The sequence below is a fragment of the Cetorhinus maximus genome, chromosome 23 (assembly GCF_964194155.1).
Source record: "Cetorhinus maximus chromosome 23, sCetMax3.hap1.1, whole genome shotgun sequence".
Classification (NCBI taxonomy): Eukaryota; Metazoa; Chordata; class Chondrichthyes; order Lamniformes; family Cetorhinidae; genus Cetorhinus; species Cetorhinus maximus.
In genome coordinates, this window is record NC_135901.1 from 53832842 (window position 1) to 53849609 (window position 16768).

The 16768-nt window shown below is 43.8% G+C and overlaps 2 protein-coding genes and 1 pseudogene across 2 annotated transcripts in view; 2 read left to right on the forward strand and 1 right to left on the reverse strand.

The window, feature by feature from the left end:
* Positions 1-16768, forward strand: part of LOC144698562 (uncharacterized) — a 1040782-nt gene that overhangs the window by 178999 nt on the left and 845015 nt on the right. The window lies entirely within an intron of this gene.
* Positions 1-16768, forward strand: part of LOC144698309 (uncharacterized) — a 77194-nt gene that overhangs the window by 19622 nt on the left and 40804 nt on the right. The window contains exon 3 of the mRNA XM_078570268.1: positions 4985-4994. Within this exon, the coding sequence (XP_078426394.1) occupies positions 4985-4994 (10 nt within the window). The remainder of the gene's footprint in view (positions 1-4984; positions 4995-16768) is intronic.
* LOC144698310 (uncharacterized) overlaps positions 1-16768 on the reverse strand; it is a 78588-nt pseudogene that overhangs the window by 7172 nt on the left and 54648 nt on the right.

A 16768-nucleotide genomic window follows, 5' to 3' on the forward strand; every position in this document is an offset into this window, starting at 1 on the left:
TGGAATCAGAGAATTAAGGGTGAACAGCCCGACTGACCAGAGACAGTCAAGACACCTCCCTCTTCTTTAAGACGATGGAACATTGACTCTGATGTTATCAGTGAAAATAACTGATCTGAGACATTTAAATGATTCTCGTTACTGCACATCAGGAATTCAAACCTAATATCGGCTTTGACAATCAGAATACTTGGAAACAGACAATACAGCGAGAGGCTTGAAGGGAGACAGCACCGGTTGTAGGAGAGCTGGTTCCCGGTGACATGGATGTGCCTGCAGTGGGCGGGATCAAACCGTTTCCATGTATTCACAATGAATGACCCAACTTTTATTTTGGAAGCGCAAGACGGATAGAGAGAGATAGTTATCTGGGTAGTAGCAATCTGAAGATTTGACTCACTGACACCCTGGTTAGGATACTTTGTAGACTGAACTTGTATAAGTCTCTGAGGCACAATTGGTCAGTGTGTTTTCTTGTTAACTGAAAGGTTGGTGATTCAAGACCATCCAGGAGTGAAGACTTTACTGTTTTCCCCCCATCAGCATTCTTTGTCACGCAGTTCAGGGTTGTCACTGGGTACGTGGGCTACAAGATAATATCCCCAAAACGGTTCCAGATCTACTGTTGTCCAGTGAGCTCCAGCACAAACAGCTTTTTGAAAAATATTATTTTTCTGTCAAATATAGTGAGAAAAGATTTGTACGAACTATGTACCTTCATCTAACCCAGTAGAAATGTAAGAAATTATTGGTTTCAGACAAACCCATCAACGATTCTCTCATCCTCAGCTCCACCGTGAGTGAGACAGGGAAAAGCAGCAATATTCCGGCCCCGCACTCTCCAATCACCCGCTGCCAGCAGAAAGCGGCAACTGCAGCTTCAACCAGCGGGTTACTGCCCATCCCTGGGACGCGAGATACTCCAACCCGGGCCAAACCTCCAACTACAACGAGCGCAGGCTCAGGAAAACGTAGGAAAATTATATCCCGGTCACTAAACATCCGAGCAGCATTTATGGAATTCCCGAGTGAGCGAGTCACAAATAAAAATCGCACCACCTTTCCAAGTCTTTTCACTGTAAAATTCCTTCATTGTATTGAAAATCTGACTGTGTTGAAGATCTGAAAATGAGCACCATGGGATATGTGTGACTGAGTTACTTGTTTTCCATTGTTTGTCCGTCAGGTTTGCAATTCAATTTGTGTGGATGTTGAAGATAATCTGATTTCAAAATGAGTTCATAAAGCAGATAAATATTAAATCCAGGAACAAATCCTGAGGAAAATGGATCACAATGTTTGGAAGGGGGTTCAGCAAAGAAGTGGAAGATGTGAATGATGTTATTAATGATTGAGAGGAATGCATTGCAACCTTGCGGCTTTTGTAGGGTGATTACCTTACACACATTGATATTCGGAACAAGCTGAGGTATCAGGTTGAAAGCAACAAGTGTCTCTATGTGTGTTGGGATATGAAGCAGACCTTGATCACTTGCCCAGCAAGCTCAGTTGGCAGAACATGTGACTCTTAACCTCAGTGTCGTGTGTCTGAGCCCCACGCTGGTCGCTGTGGGACTTTTAAAATCTTGCTTCTTTCAAAAAGGGGAAAAAAACTCCAACTAATCGCTGCAAGGCAGGCATTCACCATTGAAAGCAACTGGCAGACATCAAATTCAAAGCGCTTTCATGTCGCATCTCTTTCTGCTTCTGTCCCTGTCTCGTGTCCAGCTCCCAGGTCAATTAGCTGCTGGATACAGAGAGAGTCAGTTCGTGGGAAAATAAGACGCAAGGTGATAGGTATGCAGACAACTTTGCAGGGTAAAAGGACACCAGGATCTCATCTTCCTGATCCTCCCAGATTCTGATTACAGGAATGTCCACAGTGCCTATTATCCACAGTGCCTATTATCCACAGTCACACTCTCCTTCTAGTCCGTTTGTACGTTGTACGAGCACGTTCTAGTACGTTGTTCAGCTTTGAAATTGTTCATATTTTCACACTGGATTTCAATGTGAAGAAAGCAGAGCTGTGATAAACATATTGTTCAGCAGATGCACTGCAAGAAGGTACATAACAGGCTGATGGTAACAGTGCTCTTTGAACGTGGTGAGCTCCAGTGAAGGATTGGCACCATTCATGTGTCGCTCAGTTAGTCTCGTGACAAACCTGGTACTAGAAATGACAAGAAAATTCGCTGAATTTTCTCCGTGTTTTCGTTTGTTAAGAGCCGAATACAAGGAAGAAAGTACATCTCGCTCGAGTGGGTTAATGAATGGCAGAATGACCCGTGTTGTTGGGAAACATAAAATTATAAAAAGTTAGAGCAAAGAAAGAGGCCATTCGTGTTGCTTTCAAAGAGCAGGGTGATTGATCAGGAGTGATAGTTGTGACGGTACAATCAGTAGGGAGCAATATTTGTCCTTCTCCCACCCATATTTTGCCTCGCACCAACATCTCTGGTCAGTGCTTTACAACCAGCCCAACTCTTCAGCCTTTCCCTCACTCCGCCTCTGTGTTCTCCACTTGTTCCAAGTGTGATTTTTCCAGCTCCGAGGCGATACTCTCACACTTCTGCTTCTGGCAGAGCTGCTAAATATTTTCAATCAGTAAGTTATCAATACTTGCTTAAACAATTTCTCGAAATCCACAAACCTTCATTCTCTGACCGGGAATCGAGCCTGGGCCACAGCAGTGAAAGCGCTAAATTCTAACCACTAGACCACCAGGGAAACGACCAAATCGTTTCTCGAGCTGGCTTATCTATGCTGCTTTTGGATCTGTTTGTTCCATCTCAAGTCTCTTAAACCACAAAACTGCCTGTTTAGGTTCAACACAAACGACTTCTTCAACCAATGAAAATAACGGTATCTGTGAGCTGGAACATGAAATTGACAGTGAGGTGAAATAGTCCCACAAGCTGCTCATGTATAACTTTCAATTTCCAAAACCCTCCACCCTATTCGCTGTTGGTCCAATGGATGCGCCGATTCCTGGTCAGTTGTCATCAGGGAAACTACCAATAAACTGGACATTTGGCTTTTTTTTCATTCCCGATCTCTTCACCAGAGAAAACTTTCTCCAACTAAATGTCTTGTTAAACTTGAACACAAGTGACTTCTTCACTAATGAGAAGCACCATTGCTGTTAGCTGGAACATGAAGTCGATACTTTCCTACTTTAAGACAGTTCTTAAAGTCTCCCCCTTTGACCGAGCTTTTAGTCATCTGACTGAATATGTGGCTCAGTGTCACACTTTGTTATATAATGCTCCTGGGGAACGCCTTGTGACGTTTCATTTAGTTAAAGGTGCTTTATAAATATAAGTTGTTGTTGTAGGATATACATAGAAAGGGCCAATCTCTCATTATATCTTTCATGCTGATATTTTTCTTTGTTTTATCCATTCTCGGGATGTGGGCATCGCTGGCTGGGCCAGCATTTATTGCCCATCCCCAGTTGTCCTTGAGAAGGTGGTGGTGAACTGCCTTCTTAAACCGCTGCAGTCCATGTAGTGTAGGTACACCCACAGTGCTGTTAGAAAAGGAGTTCCAGGATATTGACCCAGCGACAATGAAGGAATGGCAATATATTTGCAAGTCAGGATGGTGAGTGACTTGCAGGAGAACTTCAAGGCGGTGGCGTTCCCATCTACCTGCTGCCCCTGTCCTTATAGATGGTTAGGGTCGTGGGTTTGGAAGGTGCTGCCTAAGGAGCCTTGGTGAATTCCTGCAGTGCATCTACAACACTGATACGGTGCGTCGGTGGTGGAGGGAGTGAATGTTTGTGGATGCGGTGCCAATTAATTGGGCTGCTTTGTCCTGGATGGTGTCAAGCTCCTTGAGTGTTTTGGATGCTGCACTCAGCAAGGCAAGTGGAGAGTATTCCATCATACTCTGACTTGTGCCTTGTAGATGGCTTTGGGAGAGTCAGGAGATGAGTTACGCATCGCATGATTCCTAGCCTCTGACCTGTTCTTGTAGCCACAGTATTTATATGGCTAGTCCAGTTCAGTTTCTGGTCAATGGTAACAACGAGGATATTGACACTGGGGGATTCAGTGATGGTAATGCCTTGAACATCAAGGGGCGATGAATGGATTCTCTCTTGATGGAGATGGTCATTGCCTGATACTTGTGTGGCACGAATGTTATCTGCCTCTTATCATCCCAAGCCTGGATACTATCCAGGCCTTGCTGCATTTGGACATAGACTGCTTCAGTATCTGAGGAGTCACGAATGGCGCTAAACATTGTGCAATCATCAGCGAACATCCCCACTTCTGACCTTATGATGGGCGGAAAGTCATTGATGGAGCAGCTGAAGATGGTTGGGCTGAGGACACTACCCTGAGGAACTGCTGCAGTGATGTCCTGGAGCTGAGATGACTGACCTCGAACAAGCACAACCATCTTCCTTTGTGCTCGGCATGACTCCAACTAGTGTAGAGTATTCCCCCCTGATTCCCATTGACTCCAGTTTTGCTAGGGCTCCTTGATGCCACACTCGGTCAAATGTTGCATTGATGTCAAGGGCAGTCACTCTCACCTCACCTCTGGAGCTCAGCTCTTTTGTCCATGTTTGAACTAAGGCTGTAATGAGATCAGGAGTTGAGTGGCCCTGGCGGAACCCAAACCGGGCATCAGTGAGCAGGTTATTGCTAAGTAAGTGCTGCTTGATAGCATTGTCAGTGACCCCTTCCATTACTTTACTGATGGCAGAGAGTAGACTGATGGGGTGGTAATTGGCTGAGTTAGATTTGTCTTGATTTTTGTGTACAGGGCATTCCTGGGCAATTTTCCACATAGCCAGATAGATGCCAGTGTTATAGCTGTACTGGAACAGCTTGACTAAGGGCGTGGTAAGTTCTGGAGAACAAGTTTTCAGTACAATTGCCAGAATATTGTCAGGGTCCATAGCCTTTGAAGTAACCAGTGCCTTCAGTCGCTTCTTTATATCATGTGGGGTGAATCGAATTGGCTGAAGACTGGCATCTGTGATGCTGGGGACTTCTGAGGGATGCCGAGATGGACCATCTACTCGGCACTTCTGGCTGAAGACTGTAGCAAATGCCTTATCTTTTCCACTGATGTACTGGGCTCCCCCATCATTGAGTTTGGGGATATTTGTGGAACCTCCATTTCCAGTGAGTCGTTTAATTGTCCACCACCATTCTCGACTGATTGTCACAGGACTTCAGAGCTTAGATCCGATTCATTGGTTGTGGGATCACTTAGCCCTGTCCATCATTTGCTTCTTATGCTGTTTGGCATGCAAGTAGCCCTTTGTTGTATCTTCACCAGGTTGACACCTCATGTTTAGGTATGCCTGGTGCTGCTCCTGACATGGCCTCCTGCACTCTTCACTGAACCAGGGTTGATCCCCTGGCTTGCTGGCGATGGTACAGTGAGGGATATGCAGGGCCATGAGGTTACAGATTATGTTCAAGTCCAATGGCCCACAGTGTCTCCTGGATTCCGAGTCTAGATCTATTCGAAATCTATCCCATTTAGCATGGTGGTAGTGCCACACAACACGGTGGAGGATATTGTTAATGTGAAGACGGGGACTTCGTCTCCGCAATGACTGTGCAGCAGTCACCCCTGTCAATACTGTTATGGACAGATGCATCTGAGGCAGGCAGGTTGGTGAGGATGAGGTCAAGTATGTTTTTCGCTCACCACTTGCTATAGACCCAGTCTAGCAGCTATGTTATTTAGGACTAAGCCAGCTCGGCCAGTAGTGGCACAACCGAGCCATGCTTGGCGATGGACATTGAAGTCTCCCACCCAGAATACATTGTGCGCCCTTGCCACCTTCAAATGCTGTTCAACATGGAGGAGCACTGATTCATCAGCTGAGGGAAGATGATACGTGCTAATCAACACGAGGCTTTCCTTGCCCACATTTGACCTGTTTCATGGAGATTTCATGGGGTCAGAATCAATATTGAGGACTCCTAGGGCAATTCCCTCCCGACTGTGCTGCCACCTCGGCTGGGCCTGTCCTCGGTGGGACAGGATATACCCAGAGATGGTGGTGTCTGAGGCATTATCTGTAAGGTACGCTTCCATATGTCAGGCTGTTTGCTTGACTAGTCTGTTAGGCAGATGTTGGTAAGGAGTACTTTGCAGGGTCGACAGGGCTGAGATTGCCATTGTCGCTTCCAGTGCCTTGGTCAAATACTGGGTAGTCAGTTCATTCCTTTTATGTATCTTTGTTACAATTGAGTGGTCATTTCAGGGGGTATTTTAAGCGTCAACCACAGTGCTGTGGGCCTGGAGTCACGTGTGGCCAGACGAGGTAAGATTTCCTTCCCTAAAGGGCATTAGTGAACCAGACAGGTATTTACAGCAATCCACACTCGTTTCACTAATTACAGTGGAAATATCACAGTCGAGAACAAACACAGAGGCAGAGTGTGGGAATGAAAGAGGCAGAGAAGGGCTGTTTGGGATTCGAACCCGGAGTGTTACCCTGGCTCCCTTGACTATTAGTCCAGCGACAATATAATTTTATTAGCTTTCCTAATTACTTGCTATGTTTGCATGCTAACCATTACATCTCAGAGCCCGGCAATCTTTCACCATTTAGATAATATGCTTTTTCATTCTTCCTGCCAAAATGGACAATTTCACATTTGCCCACATTATATTCCATTTACCAGATCTTTATCCATTCATTTAATCTATCTATGTCCCTTTTCAGGTCCTTATGTCAACTCCACAAATTACTTTTCCAACTATCTTTCTGTCGTCAGCATATTTACCAACCATTCCTTGGGCCATTCATCCAACTCATTTATACACATTGTAAAAAGCCGAGGCCCCAGCACCGATCCCTTTGACATACCACTGATCCTGCGAACAAGACAGTGAGCCATTTTTCTTAATCTCTGCTTCCTGTTAGCTAGCCAATCTTCTATCCATTCCAATCTATTACCCCCTCCACTATGAACTTTTACTTTCCGCAAAAAACACTTGATGTGTCACTTTATCAAATGCCTTCTGGAAACCTAAGAACAGCACATCCACCAGTTCTCCATTATCCATAATATATGCTAGTTCAAAGAACTCTAACAAATTGGTCAAAGACGATTTTCCTTTAACAAAACCATGTTGACTCTGCCTGATTACCTTGAATTTATTAATGTGTCCTGCCATAACGTCACTAAAAATAGCATCGAACCTTTTCCTTCTGACAGATGTTAAACTGACTGCCCTGCAGTTTCCTGTTTCCTGTCTCTCTCACTTTTTGAGCCAACGTATTACATTTGTTGTTTTCCAATCTCATGGAATCTTGCCCAAATATATTGAATTTGGAAAATTAAAACGAATATATCAAATATCTTACTTGGCACTTCTTTTAAGATGCTACGATAAAGCCCATCAGGACCCGAGGGTTTGTGAACCCGCACCTCCAACAATTTACTCGGTATCACTTCCCTGGCGATTGTAATTTTCTTGAGTTTCCCTCGCTTCAATTTTCTGAGTCACAGATAAACCTCGGATGTTACTTGTCTCCTCTGAACTGTGCAGGCACCTGGATGGAATGTTAAACGGTGACGTCATGCAGCAGCACTTTGGGTCTTTGTTTTGAAGAAATGGAATTCGGCTGTTCTCATTAGGAATGCTGGAGACAGACTGATCAACAATGTCATCATCAAATGGCACAGCGCAGTAAGAGATCCTCCCACTCATCCTTTCCATGCCTAAGCTTTTTACAAAGAGCCTCCTCATTCATCCGATTTTCCTTCCATCTCTGCATAATCCCGATTTCCCCCTCTCAACTCATTCTCCAATTTCACTTGGAAAATACTGATTTAATAAAAATGATATTGAAAGATGAGAAGGAGCTTCTACAGTGCCCAGTCTGCTAAATTCTGAAGCGTTACCAAAGTTTCCTTCACCCAATGACACCAAGAATTGCACTTAGGATTATTAAATAGTTTTTGAACAAAATAAGTACTTAAACTGTTGATTTGGATTTAATTTTTTTAACAAAATTTATTCCGATCAAGCATCTCCTCATTTTCTTAGTCGACATATATATTCCTATTCCTCTTGCTGTACAACCTGTTTCAGAGGCTCTTATAGAAAAGAGGGAAAGGTTTGCTACAGCTATACAAAGCCCTGGTTAGGTCACAACTGGAGGACTGTGTATAGTTCTGGGAATGGCACCTTATAAAGGATCAATATTTGCATTGAAAGTTTCAGAGGAGCCGCATTGATTAAGTTGGTGGGTTTTGGAAATAGCAAGTTGTACATCTGCAACTATTACATTGAGGAGACCAAACGGAGAGTGGGTGACCACTTTGCAGAACACCTTCAGTCTGTCCACAAGCATGACCCAGGCCTTCCTGTCGGTTACCATTTCAACACCCCATCCTGCTCTCATGCCCACATGTCTGTCCTTGGCCTGCTGCAATGTTGCAGTGAAGCTCAACACAAACTGGAGGAACAGCACCTCATCTTCCGCTTAGACACTTTGCAGCCTTCTGGACTTAACATTGAGTTGAACAACTTCAGACCATGAACTCTCTCCTCCATTTTCACACTTTTTAAAATCCCTTTATAAAAATGTATTTTATTTACTTATGTTTTATTCATTTATTCGTTATTTCATACCCCTTTTTATCCCCTTTTTAATCATTTTTTCCCAACTACTTCCCTCTCACTCCATCCAACCCCAACTCCAAAAGCACCATCTGTTACTTGTTCCATGTTGTTCTTTCACAGAGTGCTGACCCTTGTTCTGCTATTCACACATTCTGCTTTCGTTCTTTTATGCGACTATCAGCACCTTCTTCAGCCCTCACCACTGCCATTAACACTCCCTTTTTCTTGTGTCCATGATACGTTTGTCAGTCTCTCCTTAGCTCCCACCTCTCGCTGACCTTCTACCCAGCTTCACCTGCTCTACCCTCCCCTCCCCCTCCCCACCCTGCCCCACTTGAACAGTATAAACCCCATCACTTTTTACTTCTCTTCAGCTCTGAAGAGGGGTCACATGGAATCGAAAAGTTAACACTGTTTCCCTCTCCACAGATGCTGTCAGACCAGCTGAGTTTTCCCAGCATTTTCTGTTTTTATAATATATAAGAGGTGCTTGGCTAACAAGACGGCAGACGGAGAAAAATGTAGCAAAGACTGAAGTAACTCACTTGGTCGTAAAAGTAATTTTTAAAAAGCAACAAAGCAGGACATGTTTGAAAAGGTGAGAACGTGTGCAGTGATTTACAAAGAGATTTGGCTGTGCTTGTACAAGGAAGACAGGAAGTTGTATCAGTTCCTGCAGCAAAATTGATTAGCGTGTTCTTCCAACTGAAAGTTTGGTGGTTCAAAACCACTCGGGGACGAAACTTCCGATGTTTTTTTTTCCCCATCAACACTCATTGTCATACGGATCCGGGTTGTCAATGGCGGCAGGAAAGTTTTCCACAAGTGTTGCCAGTTCTAATGTGAGTTTCCAACCAGAGAATCTTCCGCGTGTAAAGGAAATGTGATAACTACTAGGCTACGAAGGCAACATGCAGCTCCTTGCAGAATATCAAACTGTGCTGTCTTATTGCACTGCAGGACCTTGTTTTGTGGAATTACAATTCGGCGGAAAACCTTAGCCATGCGGCAGAGAAAGTGATCTAACATTAGAATCATCAGGAGACAGAGCACATCAGCAGCTCATTCAACACCTCACACATGTGCGAACAACCTTGAAGCAAATCCGCCCCCATCTTTCCCTCTAATTTCCGAGCGATGCATTTTTCAGATCATTCAAAACCTGGTGAAGTATAAATGTCACTTTGTTTTGAGATGATGCATCCAGTTACTATTTAACAACAAACGGGAATGATGCAACCTTTCCCTACATTTAATATTGTTAATGCTTCAAGCGGGGAAACTTTCAGTGTTTGAGAGACCATGATTCCTACTACCCTACACAAACCCTGCAATGTAGCGGGGAAACTTTCCGTGTGTGATTAACCGTGATCACTATTACCCTACACAAACCCTGCAATGTAGCGGGGAAACTTTCCGTGTGTGAGAGACCGTGATCCCTATTACCCTACACAGACCCTGCAATGTAAAGGGCCCATTTTAACACACAGAAGACAGAGAGTTGGGATTTTTCAGGTTGGAAAGACGTAACAAGTGGAGTGCCACAAGGATCAATCCTAGGGCCTCAATTATTTCCTATCTATATTAATAACTTGGAGGAGGGGCAGAGTGTAATGTATCCAAATTTTCTGACGATACAAAAATAGGTGGGAGTGCATTTTGTGATGAGGACATAAGGAATCTGCACGGGGATATAGATAGGTTAAGTGAGTGGGCAAAAAACTTGGCAGATGGAGTTTAATGTAGGAAAGTCTGAGGTCATGCGCTTTGGACGGAAGAATCAAAAGGCAGACTATTATTTAAATGGAGAGAGACTCCAAAAAAATGCAGCACAGAGGGATCTGGGTGTTCTTGTGCATTAAACACAATAGGTTAGCATGCAGGTGCAGCAAGTCATTAAGAAGGTAAATGGAATTTTGGCCTGTATTGCTAGTGGATGGAGTTTAAAAATAGGGAAGTCTTGTTACAACTGTGCAGGGTGTTGGTGAGGCCGCATCTGGAGTACTGTACAATTTTGGCCCCGGTATTTAAGAAAGGATATACTGGCATTGGAGGCAGTTTAAAATAGATTCAGCAGGCTCATTTTTGGGATGAAGAACAGCGAAACAGGTTAAGCCTTTATTCATTAGAGTTTAGAAGAATGAGGGGTGATCTTATTGAAACCTACAAGATTTTTAAGAGGCTTGACAGGTTCATGTAGAGAAGGCGTTTCCACTAGCGGGGAATCTCGAACTAGGGAACATAGTTACAGAATAAGGGGACACTCATTTAAAACTGAGATGCGAAGGAATTTCTTCTCTCAGAGGGTAGTAAATGTCTGGAATTCTCTACTCCAGAGAGTTGTGGAGGCTAGATCACTGAAAGTATTAAAAGGGGAGGTAGATAGATTTTTGAAATATCGGGGAGTTGGGGGCTATGAGGAGCTGGCACAAAAGAGGAGTTGAGGCCTGGGGCAGATCATCCATCATCTTATTGAATGGCAGTGCAGGCTTGAGGGGCCGAATGGTCAACTCCTGCTCCTTTATCTCATGTTCTTATGTTCATTTGAAACGTGTCTCTGGTGAAAGGGATCGGAAATAAAAACAAAAGTCACAGGTAACATAGATAAGCCAGGTTGTAAAAATTCGGTGTAGCTTCCCTGGAGGTCTAGTGGTCAGGATTCGGCGCTTTCACTGCTTCAGCCCGCGTTCGATTCCCAAACAGGGAATGATAATTTGTTGACCTCGTGCAAACGATGGAAATGGGTTTGCATAATTTTCTGAAAGAAATGCAGAACTCCTTTGCCGGAATCAGTGGCGTGGGAGCTCGGGTTTTGCATCAGAGTTGGAAATGTCATCAGGTCACAACCGGAAAGGAACAAACACAGAGGTGAAGATAATGAATGAGAGAAGGGATGTGATCGGCTGCAAAGCGCTGACAATAGAGAGGATGGTGCAAGGGAAAATATAGCGGTAATAGGGAAGATTTTACTGTTTACATCGACACAAATATCTCCCAAATCTCGTGTTAAATGAGCAGAAAACTCCTCGCCGAATCTTCTACTTCTTAGCTGCACCTCTTTCCAAACATTGCAAACTCCTCCTGCATCTTCCATCCTGATATTTTTCACTGTAACATTTTGATATGAAGCTGCACAACTAACGTGAATAAAGTTTGTGATGGTAAAAACGTGTTCACCACCTCGGGGAACTGAGTCACATTGACACACACGGAGGAACACACACAGACATATACACCGAGAGTGACAGAGGGCAAGGGTTTGTCTCTAAGGAGAGACAAACACCCAGAAAGCAAGCATGTCACCAACCTGGCTCCGTTTTTGTTCCTCTATGACTACAAGTTTCGTGAATGTTTTCGTGAATGAACGGAAATAGGAAAACCTCCTTGGATGCTTTGGTACTTTGATGGATTTGATTGAATCTAAACGAGAATTAACTCTGTAGACACAGAGTTAAAACCAGGAATAATGAGCAGCGGGAAACCCCAATGGATTTGGACTCCATCGCCTTAACCACTCGGCCACGGCAACTGGCCCTATGAACAGGTTAATGTTGTTGGTATATAAGATGACTACAGCAGAGAGGCGGGATTTCGGCCCATCTTCTCCGTGCTGGCTGTCTGGAAGAACAACTCAACTACTTCCACTGCCGTGCATTCTCACAAAAGCAATTAATATTTGTATTGCCTCTCCTCCTTCTCCCAGTTAAAATTAAACCCAATACACGCTCGCATTCACTTTGAGCTGGCACTTTGTCGTCAAAGGAGAGCATTCAAAGTGACCAACAGGTGAACCACCTATAGCTTTGGCAGCGGATCCACAAATAATGGAACCTGAATCCAGCGACTGAGGCCATTCGGCCAGGCTACCTCTCACAACCTGCTGTTTCCCGTCGCCTTGATGGTGTTTCCACTGAAACAGAACATTAAAAACATCGAAAAAGGAACAGTAATTAACCATAATCCCCCTCGAGCCTCCGCTACCACTTAATAAGATCATGTCAGATCCCCAAGCTCAGCACCAATTTCGCATCCAATCCCGATAGCCCTTCATTCACTTAAAGACCAAACGTTTATCAATCTCAGCCTTCAATATACTCATCGACTGAGGATCCACAGAGCTTCAGGCTACAGAATTCCAAAGATTCACTCTTTGAGTGAAGAAATGTCTCCTCACCTCAGTCCTAAATGGGTAACACATTATCCAGAGAATGTGAGCCCAGTCCTAGACGCTCCAGCCAGGGGAAAACAGCCTCTCAGCATGTTCACTGTCACTCAGGAATCAACCCAGTGAACCTTGGTTGCACACAGACAGCGAGTGAATGGAGGGAACAAAGAGCACAAGAGTGAACAGAGATAGAGACACAGGCAGAGAGACTGAGAGAGTGAAAGAGAGCGAGGCAGATATACAGGGACAAAAAGCGGCAGACAGAGGGAGAGAGAGTGGTAGACACTGAAAGGAACAGATACACTTCACCATTCCTCGTGATCCTTAACTTAGATTGACAGACAGAAAGAGAGAAATAAAGACTTACATTTAAACAGAGCCTTTCACCAACCCAGGACAACGGGAGGCCCTTTAGAGCCAATTAAATCTTTTTGAAATGTAGTCACTGTTGTAATCTAAAAGCAGAGAGAGTTTGATAAAAATGCTGATTCAGTAGATGAGAAAATTCGATATTAAGAAATCCATCTCAATGTAGAATCTTTCTTTCAATCTCCCTAAACATTTCATGGTTTGTTTGATGCAGATTCAGCAGATGTAAATCTGCAGCTGAGTGAATAAATTTCAACTCGAATCTCTGATGAAACAGGGACAAAGCATCCCATTTCTATCAGGTCATCTGTCAGCCTTCTCTTTTCTAGAGAAAAGAGCTTCAGGCTGTTCAGCCTTTCCTGGTGATTATAACCTATCCGTTCCTGGAACATTTGTGAATCAACTTTGATTTTCCTGTTCCTTCCGACACCCGACAGCAGTAGAAAAAGTTGCTAAAGTCCGAGTGATTTCAGTTTGGGCTACTTGTATTTAAAATTCATTCTCTCGATGTGTCCATTGCCTTAGCCACTCAACCACAAGGGCTCGGTGTCTGTCTGTTTAAATGTTGCTTAGTGACAATTTCGATCATCCTCCACTTTGTACCAAACCGACCCTTAGCAGCTGAAAAGTCTCCATTCAAAAGAAAAAAAACTCCTCTTGTATATTTTAAAGCTGCTCTTTTTATTCTCTGTACCATCTTAATATGAAGCCACACAACTAACGTGAATAATGTTTGGATGGTGAAATGGGGAACTGAACCGCATTGACACACACACAGGAATATACACCGAGATTGACAGAGGGCAAGGGCTTGTCTCTAAGGAAAGGTAAACATCCAGAAAGCAAGCATGACACCAACCTGGCTCTGTTTTTGTTCCATTTCTAGCTGTAACTTTTGTGAACGCTTGCAGACGAATGGAAATTAGAGAACGCTGGGGGTTTTGGATGTTTTTTGTGCAACTTAATCGACATTTAATTGTGCAGGCACACTCTAAAATTCAGGAATGATAAGAAGAGTAGTTGTCATGATTCCAGCCCACCTCTGGTGACCCCAATAGATTCAAAACCCGTCGCCTTAACAACTTAGTCACGAATCCAATCCCCAGATTTGCGTGAATGCAGTTTGTATAAAATCATAGACGGCTACAGGAGATGATCATTCAGCATATTGTTAACATGTCGACTCTCTGGGAGAGCAACGCACCGACTGCAATTCCACACCCCGCCTTTTTCCTACAGCAACACATATTGATATCGTCTCTCCTCGTTCCTCCTATCAAAGTAAAACACCGCACACCGCACTGGATTGAATATGAGTTTGTCTCTGTTGGTTCAAATGGGGCAGCTGCAGATCCTAAAAGGAAGATAACTTGGACGTTTGGCGACTATGGGATTCGAAACTACATTTCCGTAGAGGCTAGAGCTTTAAACCAGCGACTTAGGCTGCTCAGCCGCGATATCACGTAAAAAGGGGTCATTCATAATTTCCTTCACTGGTATTGTCAACGAAAAGAACAGAAGCAAAGGAGCAGGGGAAGGTCATTGGGAAACTCGAACCAGCTCCGTCAGTTAATCAGACCATCCTGCACTTTGTAACATGCAGAAATCATCTCCACTGCTAACTTCTTTTTTCAATGTTTCATTATGTCGAGGTTTCAAATGATGTTTCTTTTTTCCTGTGTGACTCTGCTGTTTACTCAATGAAATGTTGGTAATAGGTAATGAAATTGTATATATCGATTCACAAAAATGAGGAGATGATTGGTCAGGGTAAATATTTTTTGATAATTCGATTTGACATCAACTATTTCAAAAAATTTGAAAACTATAAAATGTTACAGCATCCATCTCTTCATGTCATTGGGTCAGGGAAACTTTGTTAATTTTCACACACTGTGCCTGGACAAGGCAGAAGGCCCTGCACCTCTTTCAATAATGTTTTTCTTAACTCAGAGTTTTCAAAGGGAATTGGACAATGACTAGAAAGGGAGAAAAAGAACAGGGTTATGGAAAGCCACAAAGAAATTGAGATTAACTAGAAATTTCTTTGTACAAAACTGACAGAGACATGATTGTCCGAAAGACCTCTTACTGCGCTGTGCCATTTGATGGTGACATTGTTGATCAGTCTGTCTCCGGCATTCCTAATGAGAACAGCCAAATTCCATTTCTTCAAAACAAAGACCCAAAGTGCTGCTGCATGACGTCACCGCTTAACATTTTAGTAAAGCCCATTGGGTCTTTGCGCTGTTTCCTGTTTCTGTGGTGCAGTGATTATCATGATTGCCTAACACGTGAAACGTTCTCTGGTTCAAAACTAGGCAGAGCCATTATCAAAATCTGTGGGTTCACGTTGCAGCCACGTGACCTGGTCAGTGTTTATCCCTCAACCAACCGCACATGGTCTGCTCATTGTGACGTGTCTGGTTTTCACTGTTTCCTGAGCGGTGATTGGCTGCCGTGTTCCCTGCATGACAACAATGACTGCACTTCGATAAAAGCAAAACTGCGGAAACCTGGAAAGGAAAACAGAAAATACAGGAAAAACTCAGCAAGTCTGACAGCATCTGTGGAGAGAGAAACCTGCTGAGTTTTTCCAACATTTTCTGTTCTTATTTCAAAAAAGTACTCAATTGGCTGGAAAGTGGTTTGAAACATCCACTGGTCCGGAAAATCGCTATATAAATGCAAGTCTGTGTTTCTTTAATTATCTTAAATCCCAGTCCTCTGGTTACTGACCCCCGTCAGTGGAAACCGCCCGTCCCCACTGCCCTCACTCCCATCATTTTGAACAGCTCTGTGAAATGTCCGTTTAACCTTCTTTATTTTAAATGGAACAATCCCGGTCTCTGTAACCCCTCCACCAAACTGAATTTCCTCATCCCTGAACATGATGAAAGGCAGAGGACTGAAACGAGATTTTGGAAAATATTGTCAGTTGGCAGGTGGGAAAATGGAGAAGGAACCAAAACAGAAAACCCAGTCTCCAGCTTTGTGTATCTTCAGAAAGACTTTGGGAACCGGAATCCGAGGAGAATGAAGGGTGAACTGTTTGACTGACCAGAGACAGTCAAGGCACCTTTCCCTTCTTTAAGACGCTGGAACATTGACTCTGATGTTATCAATAAAGTTAACTGATCTGAGGCATTGAAAGGATTCTCGTTACTGCACATCAGGAATTCAAACCAAACATCGGCTTCAGGACAATCAGAATACTTGGTAACAGACAAGACAGCAAAAGGCTCGAAGGGAGACGGCACCGGTTGTAGGAGAGCTGGTTCCCGGTGACATGGATGTGTCTGCAGTAGGTGGGGTCAGACTGTTTCCATGTGTCCACAATGAATGTCCAAACCTTTATTTTGGAAGAGTAAAACTGATAGAGAACAATTGTCATTCCGTTCGCCGCAATCTGAAGCATTAACTCGCTGACACCCAGCTGAAGTTTTTTTCGGTCTCTGTGGCGCAATCGGTTAGCGTGTTCGGCTGTTAACTGAAAGGTTGGTGATTCAAGGCCACCCAGGGACGAAGCTGTCACTGTTTTCTCCCCATCAGCCTTCATTGTCACACAGTTCCTGGTTGCCATTGGGTCGTTGAACTGAATGTCAAGTCTCCTGATAT